This window comes from Eleutherodactylus coqui, chromosome 1 (genome assembly GCF_035609145.1).
Source record: "Eleutherodactylus coqui strain aEleCoq1 chromosome 1, aEleCoq1.hap1, whole genome shotgun sequence".
NCBI classification, from domain to species: domain Eukaryota; kingdom Metazoa; phylum Chordata; class Amphibia; order Anura; family Eleutherodactylidae; genus Eleutherodactylus; species Eleutherodactylus coqui.
Window position 1 is genome coordinate 160,268,146 of NC_089837.1, and position 16,502 is coordinate 160,284,647.

At 43.9% G+C, this 16,502-nt stretch overlaps 1 protein-coding gene across 4 annotated transcripts in view; it reads right to left on the reverse strand.

The window, feature by feature from the left end:
• Window positions 1-1,498: 1,498 nt before the first annotated feature.
• RUBCN (rubicon autophagy regulator) overlaps window positions 1,499-16,502 on the reverse strand; it is a 38,081-nt gene continuing 23,077 nt past the window's right edge. For all 4 annotated transcript variants that reach the window (XM_066602531.1, XM_066602542.1, XM_066602512.1 and 1 more), the window contains 12 exons: window positions 14,805-14,920; window positions 14,497-14,692; window positions 14,309-14,410; window positions 12,266-12,320; window positions 12,002-12,134; window positions 11,007-11,152; window positions 10,857-10,921; window positions 8,841-9,079; window positions 8,695-8,756; window positions 8,427-8,580; window positions 5,567-5,657; window positions 1,499-5,027 (listed from right to left, as the gene is read on the reverse strand). In XM_066602531.1, the coding sequence (XP_066458628.1) occupies window positions 4,870-5,027; window positions 5,567-5,657; window positions 8,427-8,580; window positions 8,695-8,756; window positions 8,841-9,079; window positions 10,857-10,921; window positions 11,007-11,152; window positions 12,002-12,134; window positions 12,266-12,320; window positions 14,309-14,410; window positions 14,497-14,692; window positions 14,805-14,920 (1,517 nt within the window). In that variant the 3' untranslated portion in view covers window positions 1,499-4,869. The remainder of the gene's footprint in view (window positions 5,028-5,566; window positions 5,658-8,426; window positions 8,581-8,694; window positions 8,757-8,840; window positions 9,080-10,856; window positions 10,922-11,006; window positions 11,153-12,001; window positions 12,135-12,265; window positions 12,321-14,308; window positions 14,411-14,496; window positions 14,693-14,804; window positions 14,921-16,502) is intronic.

The following is a 16,502-nucleotide window of genomic DNA, read 5'->3' on the forward strand; positions in this document are numbered from 1 at the left end:
CTTAAGTACATAGATTTGGTATCTTCGTAATCGTACTGACCAATAGAATACAGCTGTCATTTTTGCTGCAGTGTATGCACCATAGAAACAAGTGCCCTTCCTCCCGAAAGATGACTGAATTGCACTTTTTTTTGCCATTTTACTCCATTTTTCAGTACATTTAAGTTGTACCATTGAAAAACACAACTCATCCTGCAAAAAAAAAAAAAAAGCCATCAGCTATGGTGATAAGTTATGTTTCTTTAAAAAGTGAGGCTGAAAAGGGGAAAAGAAGCCTACCGCTTAGAGGTTTTCCATTCTAAAAACTACTATCACATCCTGACGATAGGTTAGCCAATAGCAGATTGGCAAGGATACGCGGCTCTGAATCCCTACTGATCAGCTGATGAGAAGCTGCTGCGAAGAGTTGGAATGCGCAGAACAGTCTGTAGTGCAGTTGGCTCAGTTTGCTATAAAAGTGAAAGAGCTGCAACACCAGCCCAGCCCATTGTACTACAGTTGGCGTCCTGAACATTCCAGCCAATCACAGCAACTTCTAATCAGACGGGGTCCCGAACACCCACCCATGTACTGCTATTGACAACTTCTCCCGAGGGCAGGTCAGCAGTAGTTTTAGCCTGAAAACCACCTTTATCATATCATCCCAAGGCTGGCTTCACAGAGGTGAGATTCGTGCGTTGCAAGATGCAAAAGTCTCACACGAACATGAACCTCATTGTTTTTAGTCATTTTTTTTCGCAGCATGACCTATCTTTGGGCGTGCACTTGCATCACACGTGCTAGGTGCATACAAGTGCTGCGATTTTTAATTTTTTTTTCCATTGAAGTCAATGGGAAACACTCCGATCCCACCCCGCGGCTGTTGCGCCGGAGCATCACTACTTCCACGAAGAAATGCCAGACATTTTTGTTACAAAATGCCTCGCATTAGTGGGAAATTGCATGCTAATAACCACTGGTGCAATATCGTTACGATAGATTGGCAGGGATATGCAGCAATGCGAGAAACAAATCACGGCACGTCCTATATCTTCGGTTGTGCCCTTGCATTGCCCACTGTTTTTGATGGGGCCAGCAGCGGCATGTGGTAGTTTTGCACTGTGCAATGCGAGGTTTCCCCAAGTAAGCCCAAGTCTGGAAATCTATTATCTTTTTATAAATATATATATATTTTAAACTAAACCTTCATTTGGCTGGCCTTGCCTGTCACTTTTCAGATTGTTATATGATGACAGTATCGGCGATGATCTCATTATTATAGGCTAGTTTACAAGAAATAGCCTCCTCTCAGCCCACAGTACAACTCTTCCCACTTCTGTTATTCTGGCTGCACTGTGTGTCCCGGTACCTGCTGCAGAGCACAGCCGTTTGGGTAGAAGCACCTCACAGATATATCCCATTTTTTGCTGCAGTCTTTTGCATATTACAGTCATTTTGACAAAACAGGAGATTTTAATGTTTAAAGCGCTGCGGAATAAGTTGGCGCTATACAAATAAATATTATGCCGGACGGATTTATTTTCCAATCATTGTGTGCAACAGACTTGAAGCATAATACAGTTGGAGCGATTAGTATTTACAACATCATCACATATACAGTGTACAGATTTATGGCCAAGATGCTGGCTTATTTAGCTGGAGCCTGTAGCAGCAGTGCAAAATGTAGACAGTGTGCGAAGCCAACCAGCCGGAGCAATAAGGCAAATCACTCAGACTCTGGTTGTTACTGGTCCTTACAAGAAAATATTGCTCATTTTTATTAACTAGAATAAAACTTAAACAATTGGTCCTGTACAACAAAAAGCAGCATTTTACTAGAATACAAAAAAAATAGAAAATCTCAAAATCACATGCAATGGGCAAAAATAATTACAGAAGCTAAAATCCACACTTTGTCCATAATTCCTGTGGATTTCACTGACTAATTGTGCTGCAGGAAGTAAAAATCTGGTCATCCAAAACTTCCTTCAGATACAGGCTGCAGCTCACACGTACCGTCTGCGGATTTAGAAGAAGAAAAAAAAAAACTTTGGTTCTTCCTTCATATTACACGAATTAGTATTTAGAATGCATCCTACATTAAAGGGAACCTGTCTCTAGTTTCATGCTGGCAAAAGAATGAGTAGCATGAAATCAGGACAGCGCTCCAAATTACAGAGAAGTGCACTTTTCTTAGAAAGGCCTCTGTATTTGAAAAAAAAGTAGCTGGGAACCAGAAGAGCCACCAAGGCAGCCCCTTGCCCATCTCTACTGGACTGTATTAGGGATACTGTCCAGATTTGATGCTGTTTAGGCAGCATAACGCTAGTGCCAGGTTCCCTTTAAAAAAAAAAAAAAAAAAAATTTCTCCCTTGCGACTACATTCATTCACCACAAGGGGAGCTATTAGAAAGGTCTTTTTCAGAGAACATTTAGTCCAAGTGAGCAGCTTCTAAATGATGCACACTTTTTTTAAAATCCCATCCCCATTGTAGACAGAGGATGCACCCATTTTGCAGGTGCTTGAGATGCCTCTGATTATTAACTGATGGCTAAACACTGTAGACATTAATATGAGGAATGACACTGGTTAAAAGGCAAAAAATGCCTACAGTCCACCAAACATTCATGTGGAGCAAACAGCAGAAGCTTGGATTTGGCTTGAGTGTGACTGTAGACTAAAGCGATGCACGTAGACCTTCAGTGTAAGCCCCAGAAGTAGTCCTAGCTCTGCTCTGATGCCTTCACACCAACAGGAGTTAGTCCAGCTCAGGTGCAGGCAGAGGAACGTGCACAGCGGAGCGTCCACAAGCTGCCTTATGCCGTAGAACGCGTTCGGGACACTCCGCCCGCGCCGCGTACATTCTGCTGGTAGGTCATTTCACATCCTCAACAACAGGCTGCAGCTAAATAAGTGCTTTTACATAGTAAGAAAGTGAATCAACTTAAATAACATGAAATATCCTGGGACAGACAAATGCCGAACACTCGAGACAAATCAATACTGTAGTTGGGTATACAATCAGTTAGTACATTAGTGCAATACAGTAGGACACTCACGTGACCCGAGGACCTCAAGGTAATGTCAGTTCAATCTGGGGAGATCACCGCTCTCCAATTTGGAAAATCAGGTTAATATGAGCTCTCAGCAGTTATTCCTGCTCGGTTCTATATAATAAATGGTACCACTAGATTGTTAAACCAGGCCTAGGCCACTTCTTAGGTAAATAACTCCCAGCATGCAATGCTAAAAGCTAAGCAGAAAGAACTGACGATCAAAAGGCAACTAGGATTACATACTACCTAAATCTGCCCACTTTTGTGGCAACTCCTCAAATAAAGAGAAAACCTAAAAAAAAAAAAAAAAACAAGGGCCTCCTGGCCTTTCTAGTTTTACCCTGCGAAAATAGCTTCATGTAAGCAGTGCTCTATCTCCGTAAACTACACTACACAAAGGGTATGAATAGAGGTGTCCTATAAAGAGACTGTCACTATCTTTGTGCACCCTTTTCTGAGGACAGCATCAGGCACACTAATTCGTGATATGTCTGCTGTATATGTGCAGTAGTTTGGGAGAAACTTGCATTTTATTAGTAGCAGTACATTGAATAAAACTATTTGAAGTAGTTCTGGATATTCACAATCTGCAGGCCAGCTATACCCACCCAGCCCTCCAGCCAGATTGACTGCTGTCCGCCTATGACTGTGTGCATGGAGAGAGTTTCTCCCAAACTACTGCACAAACACATACAGCAAACATAACTCTGCAGTCAGCATACCCGTCACTATCTTGTACTGCTCTCCGTGAGGGCTGCAAAAAGATGGTGACAAATTCCCTTCAAGGGTGCATTCACACTGCGCTGACTTCCTGCAGATTTTGTTGCACATCTTCAGATTTCAGCCTATTAATTACGTTCAAATCGAAAAAGTGAAATGTGCAGCGAATCAGCGACATGTGAACACAGCCTAAAGGTACATTTACACGTAGCAGAAAATTCTACGGCAAACTCCGCAGCATTACCACATCGCTTGACCAGCAGCGCTGCCCTTACTACTGGGTGCCAGGAAGCAGGGACAACAGAAGAACTCGAAGTTGAGGGGAGCATCATATCTTCCGAAATCAAGTGCAGATATGCAGCTGACCTACAGTCAATATTGGTGCAGAATGCCCTAAAAGGAGATTTCCAGGACTTTACTAATCAATGACCTATCCTCAGGATATTCAATGGGAGATGCACCTCCAATAGCAACCCTGACTGATGCAATGTTGACGGAGCTGTCCATTTCCAATGACAGCAGGCCAGGCAAACAGCTGATCAGCGGGGATCGTGAGGGGCAGCCAGCTGCCACTCAAATATTGATGACCTATCCTGAGGATAGGTCATTAGTAGTAAAGTCTTGGCAAAACCCTTCAACCTAACCACTTTATTGTTCATCTCCCGGTCTCCTAACAATACTATAGATAGTTTTGTGACGTCCGTGGAAGAAACTTCATACAACATAGGGCCAAAGTCCTCAAATCTACATGCAAGTTAACATGCCCCATCATACTACTCTGACATTGTGAAAAAGTTTCCCTCATTCATTAACACCAGTGTTTAAAACCACATAACTTTCGAATAGGTGCCTGCTTGCCATGAAGTCATCAGTTCTCTCACAATCTGCACAGCAGCAGTCTTACAGTCATAGACAAACTATCCAAAACTATCCAAAAGTATCTAGTTTGGAAAATGGATGATGAGAAGACTGTAGCTGGGAATCCCGGCTCACTTGGAAGTAGTCTTTCGCAACGTCCACGCTTTAGTGGAATGTAGCTAGTGATGCTTCTTAACAGGCTGGGAATTATACAGTTTTCTATCTCTTGAACAAGCTCTGCTCATGGTGATCCAGTCAGTCAGTATTCGTCTCCTGTAAAGTTTCATCTTCTTGGTCAGAATTGTAGGACTCAAGAGTCTGTCTGGCCATTTGATCCCTCCTCGCTTGCAGCCGTTCACATTTTGGGCAATAGTCCGAACGGAAACAATACTTGTGATAGCAGGCCTTACAGTCTGTGAAGCACAGAGAAGAATTAAGTAAGGTTACTTATCAGCACTGTTGGGTATTCATTACACTTAACTTCACCGCATGACAATCCAAATCATGATCTATAATGCAAGAGGGGCGACTGTCGGGCGCATAAGCGATAAATCACTCCTGTGCTTTCACAAGCGAGTGGTCATTGCTCAGTGAATGGAAGCAGAGCGAGGTGGATATTGCTTCAACTGCCCACCTCCATTCAACGTAAACAGGCAGTCATTCATAGATGAACGACTGCCTGTTTACACGGGCTGATAGTTCCAGTAGGCATAAGAATTAAACAGAGCAGAACGATAAGCGAACAAATTACCGTTCGTCATCCAGCTGCTGGCAGCATTTACACGGACTGATTATCGTTCAGACTCCCGCATTTCAGCAAGAATCAGAACGACCATTATCGTTCCATGTAAGGGGTCCAGCATAAAGAAAGTCTCGTCAGTAATTAACGAATAGATGTTCACATAGGTGAAAGGTCATGCCTTCTGACAGACATCCATTTGGCAGCACCTACCTTCACATCTTCGACACTTTGCCAGTTCAAAAGGGAAAATGATGTCATCACTCTGACAGAATTCACATATGAAGCCCTTTGCTTGGCACAACTAGTGAGCGAGAGATAAAGAGACAACGGGTTACAACAGAGGTCCCAGCCTTCTGTACCTTTCTAGCTACAATCAACTTTTAATGGTTGGGAGCCAAAAATAATAAAGGAGAGAATTTCTTATTTTTCCAGAATTAAGAATTTGTCAACATTTGCTGATTGAAAAAACGATACTAGTATTAATCTATCCAAATGTGGTTACATGTCAGTAATAATGTAAATGGCCACTGTATGTGATCATTATCACCAGTGTATACAGGCGGACACAGCTGAACTAGAGTGCAGAGGAAGGAGGGCAAGGTACCGTATATACCGGCGTATAAGACGACTTTTGAACCCCGAAAAATCTGCTCTGCAGTCGGGGGTCGTCTTATGCGCCGGTAATACAAAAAAAAAAAGTGTAAAAAAAAAAAATTTTATTACTCACCTCCCACGGCGTTCTGTCGCGCTCCGGCAGGATGTCGCTCGCTCCGGCAGGCTGTCGCTCGCTCCTCGTCCCCGCCGCAGCATAGCTTTCTGAATGCGGGGCTTGAAATCCCCGCTTCCAGAAAGCTAATACACACGCCGGCAGCCATGACAGCATTGAATGGCTGTGATTGGCTAAAGCACACGTGGCTTCAGCCAATCACACTATTCAATGACATCATTGAATGGCTGTGATTGGCTGAAGGCGCACGTGTTAGCAATCACACCCATTCAATGATGTCATTGAATAGTGTGATTGGCTGAAGCCACGTGTGCTTTAGCCAATCACAGCCATTCAATGATGTCATGGCTGCCGGCGTGTGTATTAGCTTTCTGGAAGCGGGGATTTCAAGCCCCACATTCAGAAAGCTATGCTGCGGCGGGGACGAGGAGCGGGCGACAGCCTGCCGGACCGAGCGACATCCTGCCGGAGCGCGACAGAACGCCGGGGAAGGTGAGTAATAAAATTTTTTTTTTTTTCTCCACTGAATACCGGCGTATAAGGTGACAGTTGGGGGGTCGTCTTATACGCCCCGTCGCCTTATACGCCGGTATATACGGTAATTACCCCCTTTAAGACCAAGCCTGTGTGATCAAGCCCCGTGGCAGAACAAAGAGAATTCATTCAGTGAACAGCGGTTGGTCCTCTGAATAAATTGAGCTTCTGCAGCTCACACACTACTAATTGGTACTAATAGGCAATAGTACCAATTAGTAGATTAAGAAAAATGATCGCTCAAAAGCCATGTTTTGAGCGATCATCTTTGTGTCTACATGCACCTTCAGCCATCGCAGCTGCTCCCGAGCCACTGAGTCACAACACTGCAAGATGTCCTTACAAGTATACTTAAAGGGGTTGTCTCGCGCCGGAACGGGTTTTTTTGTTTTTTTTTCAATAGGCCCCCCGTTCGGCGCGAGACAAACCCAAGGGATGGGTTAAAAAAAAAAAATATATATATATATATTACTTACCTGAATCCCCGCTCTGCGACGACTTCTTTCTTCCTTCTCCAAGATGGCCGCCGGGATCTTCACCCACGATGCACCACGGGTCTTCTCCCATGGTGCACCGTGGGCTCTGTGCGGTCCATTGCCGATTCCAGCCTCCTGATTGGCTGGAATCGGCACACGTGACGGGGCGGAGCTACGATGACGACGCGGGACCAGCTCTCCGGCACGAGCGGCCCCATTCACCAGGCAGAAGACCGGACTGCGCAAGCGCGTCTAAAAACGCCAGAAGACAGCGAATTTAGACGGATCCATGGCGACGGGGACGCCAGCAATGGAGCAGGTAAGTGAATAACTTCTGTATGGCTCAGAATTAATGCACGATGTATATTACAAAGTGCATTAATATGGCCATACAGAAGTGTATACCCCACTTGCTGCCGCGAGACAACCCCTTTAAGGAACTATATTTCAGCCATTGTTATAGGTCTGCAAACTTACATTTCCAGACACATAAAATGCTTGACAAGTGGGTAGTCCATGCTGGTGTTTGCCATATCTCTACACCAAATTCCCCTGACCACAGAGCAGAGGTCACGGGAACCTCCAAACATGGCCCAGGGAGCATCCCCAAAGCACTTTCTGCAGGCAGTCTCGAGAACGTGTACAGGAACTATGCACACCATCCTCCTAACAGCTAGTACCTTCTGCAGATAAATTAATCACTAGTATACTTTATTATGAAAAATATCAAATAAAAGCTAGAGAAAAAAGGTATTTAAACTTATTAGAAAGTTGCTTTGAATGTACACTTTAAAGCCCATGTTAAGCAATAGCGGCGATTTATCAAAAATAAGTGCAAAGAATAGTCCATAGGCAATAGTTGCAGCAGTTTCCCTGTGTGGGTCTCTGCCCGTCTTGTCTCCTTTTAGTTACATCCTCCTCCTCCTCCCTCTCACCATAGATTTCTAAGAGCAGCATGCAAGAGCAAGTCAAGCACCCCCACACACGTATTTCTTGCAGTTGGTTTCAGTGTTTGTTACGATAGATGGACTTTACACAACAGGCAGTAGATAGCAAGTTAGAAGAAAGGGGCACCTAGTGGCCAGCAATTTAGAAGCACACTGAAGTGAAATGGGACTCAGCCTGTAGTACCACTCCAGGCCACTACACAATGTATAAAGCCATCTGCTTCCAGCAACAAAGCAGCTCTGTACTTTAGAACACAGGCCTGGAGTGGAGGAGGATCCCTGCTTATCAGCTACAGATGACGTATCCTTAGGATAGATCAGTGTCAGAAGTGGGACAACACCTGTAAATCTAAACTATGGCCTGTCTTATATGTCATAATGTTTACCATGCATTTATCCACATGTAAGGTTCCAAGTCTCACTAATTCCTTCAGTCGTGGCACCAATTCCCCTTTCTTTATGGCTAGAAGGTCATTCAAGGAGAAGAGGTGTAGGTCTTCAGTCAGGTGTCCTGGGACACTGTCATACAATTCCAGTATGCTGTAATGGAAAGAGTCAGAAAAAGTAGTTACTTATGTTCTTACTTCAATATTTTAAGCACTCCAATTATAACACCCCCCCCCCCCTTCTTCCTAGAAGGAAATGTGGACTCACCCTTTGGCCAGTCTACACGTTTTAAACATATTTTTCAGGTACACCAATTGGATTCGTAGTAGCTGTAAATATACCAAACAACATTATTAACACTCGCAGGAAAACTTTAGGTTCTAATTGTGATGTAATAAAGAATCGACACCTACCCGAACTTGCTCCAGCGCCTTCACCTTTTTGTACATTGCATGGTTGATATCATGCAGGTTGAAGAGTGGGTCACTCCAGATCTTGGTAAGAAGGTCCTTGGAGAAGTTACTGACATAATATTTGCTGAAGTCCCATTTCCGTAAAATTCGGCCAGGGATAACAGACTGGGCATTCTCATGGCAACACTGGCAGAAATACTTCCCCAGATACTCACAGTACCGGAGCCTTTTAATGTAATCTGTTAGGAAGAAGTAAAGCAATTAAAATGGGCACTTCAGAATGCTGGCTGATGGCTATGTAGGATGTAACCGTACACCGATCAGCAATAACATTGAAACCGCTGACAGGTGACGTGAACAACAATGATTATCTTGTGACAATGGCGCATGTGAAGGGGTGCCATTTATTAGGCAGCAAGTGAACAGGCAGTTCTTGAAGCCACTGTGTTGGAAGCAGGAAAAATGAGCAAGTGTAAAAGGATCTAGAACTGCAAGGGTCAAATTGTGATGGATAGAAGACTCAAAAACAGCAGGTCTTGTGTAGTGGTACATTGAAGGACAATCGGTAAATTGGTGACAGGTTCATGTACACCAAGCCTCACTGATTTACATGGGGAGCAAAGACTAGCTCGTCTCTAACTAGAACAAGATGGCATCCTCTACATAAAGCAGGAAAAAAAGTTTCTACACCAATATAGAAGTGAATTCTCTTTACTGCAAGGGCAGCCAAACTACGGAACTTTCTGAGGATGTGGTGATGGGAATTCACTAACCGAACTCAAAAAGGGGCACAGTTGTATTCTCAATCATAACAATATTACAAGTTAGGCAGTGATTTATTCTGGTTGTTAGATTTGGAGCCGAGAAGAAATTTTCACATGAAATAAGGAAAATTAGCTTCTACTTGATTGGGGGGGGGGGGGGGGGGGTTAATGCTGGCTAAGATAGACAGGTGTCACAACACAGTGTATCCCAGCCTGCTGTGTATGGGGCTGCATTACTCCAGACTGTCAGAGTGTCCATGCTGTTCACACCCAAAAGGGTCTAAAATTGGCACATGATCATCAAAAATGGAAAATGGTGGCCTGGTCTTAAATCAGGTTATTCTTTTAGATCATGTGGGCACCTGGTTGTATGTCCATTATTTAGCTTGAGAAGAGTTGGCACTAGAATGTACTATGGAGAGAACGCCAGCCGGCACAGACAGTATGATGGTATGGGCAATGTTCTGCTGAGAAACCTCCTGGCATTCATCTGGATGTTCCTTTGACACGTTCCACCTTGTGGAACATTATTACAGACCCAGTACACCACTTCATGGCAGCTGTATTCTCTAACTGAAATGTCCTCTGTTAGCAGACTAATGTACCCTGTCACACTGGATAAAGTTGTTCAGGAATGGTTTGAGGAACATGACAGTTCTAGGGAATTAGAAGGCCAAGCTAAAACCTTGAACTCAATCTAATCGAGCAAGTGTGGGACGTGCTACAAAAACAAGTCTGATTCATGGAGCCCCTACCTCCAAACTTACAGGTCTTAAAGGATCTGCAGCTAACATCTTGGTTCCTGATACTAAAAGGACACCTTTAAACACCTTAAGGAGTCCATGCTTCAACAGCGTCAGAGACGTTTTGGCAGTACGAGGGGGACCTACTCCATATTAGGCAAGTGATTTTAATGTTGCGGCTGATCAATGTATGTATAGGTCTACACTTTATGGTGTAAATGATACTAATAGGAACAATTGGAGGTTCACATTTAGTGGAAATGGTGTCGGCATAGGAAAATCCTCATCAAAACTGTCAAAAATCATGTCAAAATCCGCATTGTTGGTGTAGATTATTACATGGATCTATAGCAGATTCCACCCTTTGAATTGAAGGGGTGAAGTTTGCTGCAGATGCGTGGCAAATTCCACAGCACAATCTGCACTAATAGTGTGGATTTTGATGCAGTTGTTGCTGCGGATATTTCACTACGTGTGAATATATCCTTAGACATATTCATGCCACTCACCTGGCTCAATCCTAATGCCACAACCAGCACACCTGTAGTTCTGCTTTGTAACTGCCACTTTTTTCCTATTAAAATGAAAGAGCAGACATGAGAGCGGGCACAGGGCCAGTTCTACTCCTCCCCCCCAAAAAAACTACAGTTATGACATACGTGGGAGCAGTGTGAATATTGAAGATAATTTGCGGTCGTGGAGGTGCCCATTCCAGATTTCCGCGAACACGAATACGTAACTTGTATATATCAGCATGTTCTCCATCATCTGGCGAGATTGGCATGGAATCTGGGATTGGCAATAGCTGAAGGAAAGAGCAGTTCTTCTTAATACTTGAACACGTATAGCACAACAAGCAGCAGGTTACAGAGTAAGTGTTAACCTGACAGCTTACAAGAGGGCACATTAACTGTACATGGTACTGCTCTTCCACTAAAGAAAAATATAGATTACAGTAAATTCCTACATTCACTGGGACAGTAGCCTATGCAGGGAAATAATGGGTACAGCTTGTGGTTACTTGGCCTTATGGACATCCCTTTGATGAAGCTGGAGCGAAATGCACGTCATCAGGGTTATCTACCTTCAATACCCCCTGCATGTTTTTATTATTTATTTGGGTAGTATTACAATTTTCTTTACATCAACTATTAACGGCAATTATCGAGTTTTGCTGAAAATAAGACCCTGTTTTATATTAATTTTTGCTCCAAAAGAGGTACAGTGTCTTATTTTCAGGGGGCGTTTTATACTCACCTAGCAGGCGCAGTCCATGTCCCTCCCGCTGGCCTACGGTGTTGCGTCAGGCTTCCATGCAGTCCCTCAGTGCCAACAGAGTATCGCTTGCTGGTAACGGGATTTGAAAACCCAGCCTCCAGCAAGGGATTGCTCTGATTGACTCTTGAGTGCCGCGGCTAAGCCATTCATTGTTTTAAAGAATAGAACAGTTATGTCCAGAGTGATGTAGGTAGAGGAAAAAGTTATGTTTTACGCACCATTTACCCTTACGGTGACACTATGGATTTATTAGTGCACTCTGAGGCCTTGGTGTGTTAGGAAGCTCCCTGTAAATAAATAAATATATATATATATATATATATATATATATATATATATATATAATTTTTTTTTTTTTTTTTTTTTTACCCCTTACCTTCTGAGGGGCATCATGTTCTGGAACAAGCCACTCCAGCTCAGAGGCAGCGGGTAACTGCATGCCCTCAAACTGTTTCAGCAGGCCCATGGCAACAGCTTCAGCAGAGTTGGAGTGAAGGAAGGAGTAAGATCTGAAATTGAAATAAAAGAGAACGAAGCACCTAAGTATCATATACATAAAGGGTTTGTAGTCTGATAGGTTTTTACAAACAGTTGAAGCCAGGTTTCATGTTACTAGCCATGTAGCACGATGTACACTCACATGGACTCCGAGCTCTGCACAGACAGACAGATCGTGGACTTTTTGATGTCTGCATCTAGATAAAAGCATAAAACAGCAATGGTAAATATATGCATATTGCCAGCTGAAAATACATACCCATGGAAACAGATAAAAACAGTACAGCTGTCACTTTCTATGCTCATTGGGCCTTATCCAAATAGCCTACATACATTTAATTACAAGATTAGGGCCTCATGTCCATGGGAAAATTCAGGCCTGCATTAATTCCCTGTTGCGAATTCCGCAACAGGTCCCTCTCAGTCCATAGACATGAGGCCAAGAAAAAAAAAAAATAGATTATACTTCCCTGTCCGGATGCTGCGGTCTCCTCTTAGTCACGGCCGGATCTTCTTTCTTTGGCCCAGCAGATGTGCTTGGCACCCTGGCAGCGTGCCGCGTGCAAGCGCCATGCACATTTTTATTTATTTATTTAAAACTTCTGCTTTCCTGCGGTCCCACGGCACAGCACAATAACAGATGCGGGTATGCTGCGGGACTGGACGACTTCCATAGGCTTCAACAAAAGCCGCAGGAGCCGTCCGTGTGGGAAAACCGCACAAAATGGAGTATGCTGCGGGTGCTTCCCCGCAGGTGCGATCCGTGCGTCAGGAAAAAAATTACATCCGCAGGTGTTTAGTCACCTGTGGGTGTCCAATGATTCCCTATGGGAGCGAATCACGTGTGCGGGAGACCCGCATGGTTTTATTAATTCTATTTTGCCTGTGGACATGGGCCTTAAGGTCCTTTTACACAGAAAAAGAATTGTTAAAAAGAAATCGTTTCAACGAACAAAAATAAACGATGATCGTTCAGTGTAAACACAGCCAGTGAACGTTGAACGATAAGGGAATAGTTTATCGTTCACTTAACGCAAGCATGAAAATAATTGATGGCTTGTTCACCATCATAAACTCTGCAGTGCCACCACCGGACCGGAGGTGCAGGCTGGGCGAGTGGAATGCTGCATGGGTTGGCTACACAGCCGACGGACCACATAAAATGAGGTGGTGGGCCAGAGTCGGACCACAGTCCTCGTTTTTGACATGTGTGCAGTAGACAGACTTTTCCTGTATGGCACCATTGTATTGTATAGCTGTGTAATGGGTGATGGGGAGATTAAGTGCATCTGTCTTTCTTAAGCAAGTTTAAAGGTTAACTCCGGGAGTACGCAACCATGTTTTTGGCCACATTTTTGCATCTGTAATACAGACATGCATCCTGGCCTGACCATGGGTCCCTTACCTGAACTCTGAGCATTAGAGGAATGAATGATCGGATCAACCGGCCCACGGTCAGGCCAGGACGTATGTCCACATTATGGACACAAAAGCATGGCCAAAATACAGTCAGGTGTGCCCGGCCTATGTAAGATATCCTGGTGCAAAATTAGGTCCTGCATGCACCACTCAGAAATCTCCAGGTCACATGTACAAACATCCATCTGCAAGTAACATCTCACTATATGACATAGGTTGTAAGATTCTATACTGAAAAGGACAGAAAAGAAACCGGGAAGTCTTAATCTGTACCTTCAAGAAAAGAAAAACTATTAGGTGAATGGACAGGTACCATACAATAGAGCTATTTCCCATGTCTACAAGTATTTGAAGGGCTGTCACGGTGCAGAGGGATCAGCCTATTCGCATCTGCACAAGAACAGACCAGAAGCAATGGGATGAAACTGAAAGGGATGATTTAGTGAATCCTGCACTGAGCAGGCGGTTGGACCCGATGACCCTGGAGGTCCCTTCCAACTCTACCATTCTAGGATTCTATGTCTGAGATGATTTAGTGAATCCTGCACTGAGCAGGGGGTTGGACCCGATGACCCTGGAGATCTCTTCCAACTCTACCATTCTATGATTCTATGTCTGGGATGGTTTAGTGAATCCTGCACTGAGCAGGGGGTTGGACCCGATGACCCTGGGAGGTCACTTCCAACTCTACCAGGCTAGGATTCTATGTATGGAAACAATTCAAATCAACTGGTAAGCAGTTTAATATTGCTGTATATAAATGCACCTTTGATTTCGTGTTTATCCACCTCATCCACGGATCCAGTATCAGACAGAAGAGCAGAGTCATGAGAACTTATCTGCGAACTGCTGTCTGTCACAGCGAAGCCTGTAAAAGATAAATCAGAAGTCCCATTAAAGAGATAAGAATAATTCTTGTCTTTCCTCTGTTTGTCTGCTGAAGCTGTTGCTTACTGCTGGATTGCTCATCATTACTGGCCGTCTTCCTAGTTCGGATCTGTTGTCGGCGTAGACTGATCTTTTGTTTCAGTTCGCGGATCTCCCGATCACTGTCTTCCTCCTCTTCCTGAAGCTGACGGCTCATCATGTTGCATTTCATAAGCTCAATTGCTGCAATCAGAGACTCTGAAATGCTGAAGTGAGCATTCTCCTGTAGAAAGGGAACATCTTAGGTAAGAGTGGAAAAATCCTATAACCTAATCAGTGCCGTGACAGTATGTTAAAAAGACAACAGAATATGAACACATGCGCATGCTTCATACCTTCTCTAAATCAGCACAACTCCCAAAATCCTGCTCGGACAGATAACTGATTAAGGACTGCCCCTCTGAAGGCCTGCGAAATATCCCATCTGTGGCATTCAAGTACTGGGAACTGTCTGCAAAGTAAATATCAGTTGACGTTTAAACACATTCACTATTGGGATAATGTAAAGATCAGAAGGAAAAATACAGTATAGGCTGCTAGTGTAGAAAGGAGGAAAAGAAAGTAGACGTAAAAAAGAAGAATGTAGAAGTTTCCAAGACTCAGATTTGATGATCTCTTGCTAGGTTAGGCTATCAATGTGTGATTGGTGGCGGTCCAACCCCAGGATCTGTAGAAAGCTAGGAGCACAACACTCAATGGGGTGCAATGGTTCATTCAGTAGCAGACATAAGGCTGCTCTTATCCACATATGTAGTGCAGCTAGAAAAGGGGTATTCCTATCTTGGGAATCGTATTACAAGGTGTTCCAAATCTGAAAATAATGTACTTGCCCATTAGATACTGGTTTCCAAAATACCCTGTTCCCCAGATATTTTCCTCTTCATTCTTGTTTACAGCTCACTGCTAGAGCAACCAGCCACCTCAGCCATCAAGCAGAAGCGGCCTTCATCTGGTGGTCGGGGTCCCAGGAGCGCATACGCACAAACTCATGGACCGGCCACCACTATTACTGGGCTCTGCTATCTCTTTCATATAAGGGCTTCTAGGCAGTATGAATAGGTCCTCATTGTTTGCATCACCCAGAAGCCCTTCTATTGAAAGAAATACCATAACACAGTGGTAGCGGTGGCCGGCCCAGCAGCTAGTGCGCATTCACTCTTGAAATGAAGATGAAAGGAGGAGTAACAAGTGCGCCAGCATCAGCCACCAGTCTTCAATAACAGAGGCTGCTGGTTTCTCTGGCAATGAGCTGTACACAAGAATGAAGAGAAAGGACCATCTTGAGAACGAGCTATTTTGAAAATAAGTATTTTATGGGAGAGTGCACTATTTTGAGATTAAGGCCTCATGTCCACTAGCTAAATGGAATTGGGGAATCCGCAGCGGATTTTGCCCATAGAGAATCATTGGCCATCCGCGGTCCATTAAATTGATTTTTGCACCCGCGGATGGCATTTTAAAAGAATTGCATTTTTCACGCACGGGAGTAAAAAGCGGCATGCTTCATTCTGCCACGGATTCTGCGTGGATCGGCCACATTGCTATCACATTGATAGCAATGTGTGCGGATATCTGCATGCAAAAAAATACGATTTAAAGCAAATCCGCGGCAGATTCTGTGCGGATTGTATTTTTCTAGTGGACATGAGGCCTTAGAATACATTGAAGGAAAATTCCTGAAATGGGAATAGCCCTTTACGCTGCTTCACTTGAATGGGGATCAGATGCAGAAGAGCCAGACAAATCCACCCAAGTATGGATGATGTGGTGTCTGTACTGTAGTCTACTGAACAGCACTGATCCTGGGGGTACCAGGGGTTAAACCTCTAGTAATCAGCCAGTGATTGCAGTAAAATGTTTGTAGGTGCTCAAGAAACCTGAGTAAATATTACCATTCATGTAACAATAGCCTAGAGATAATACACGTCAGCAAGTGTAAAGATCGTTATCTGGTGTGGATACCCACGGGCCTTGGCGTTGGGTAGAATAAGTTTCAGAAGGTGTGTAACAAGAAAAATGGAGTAATACCCAAG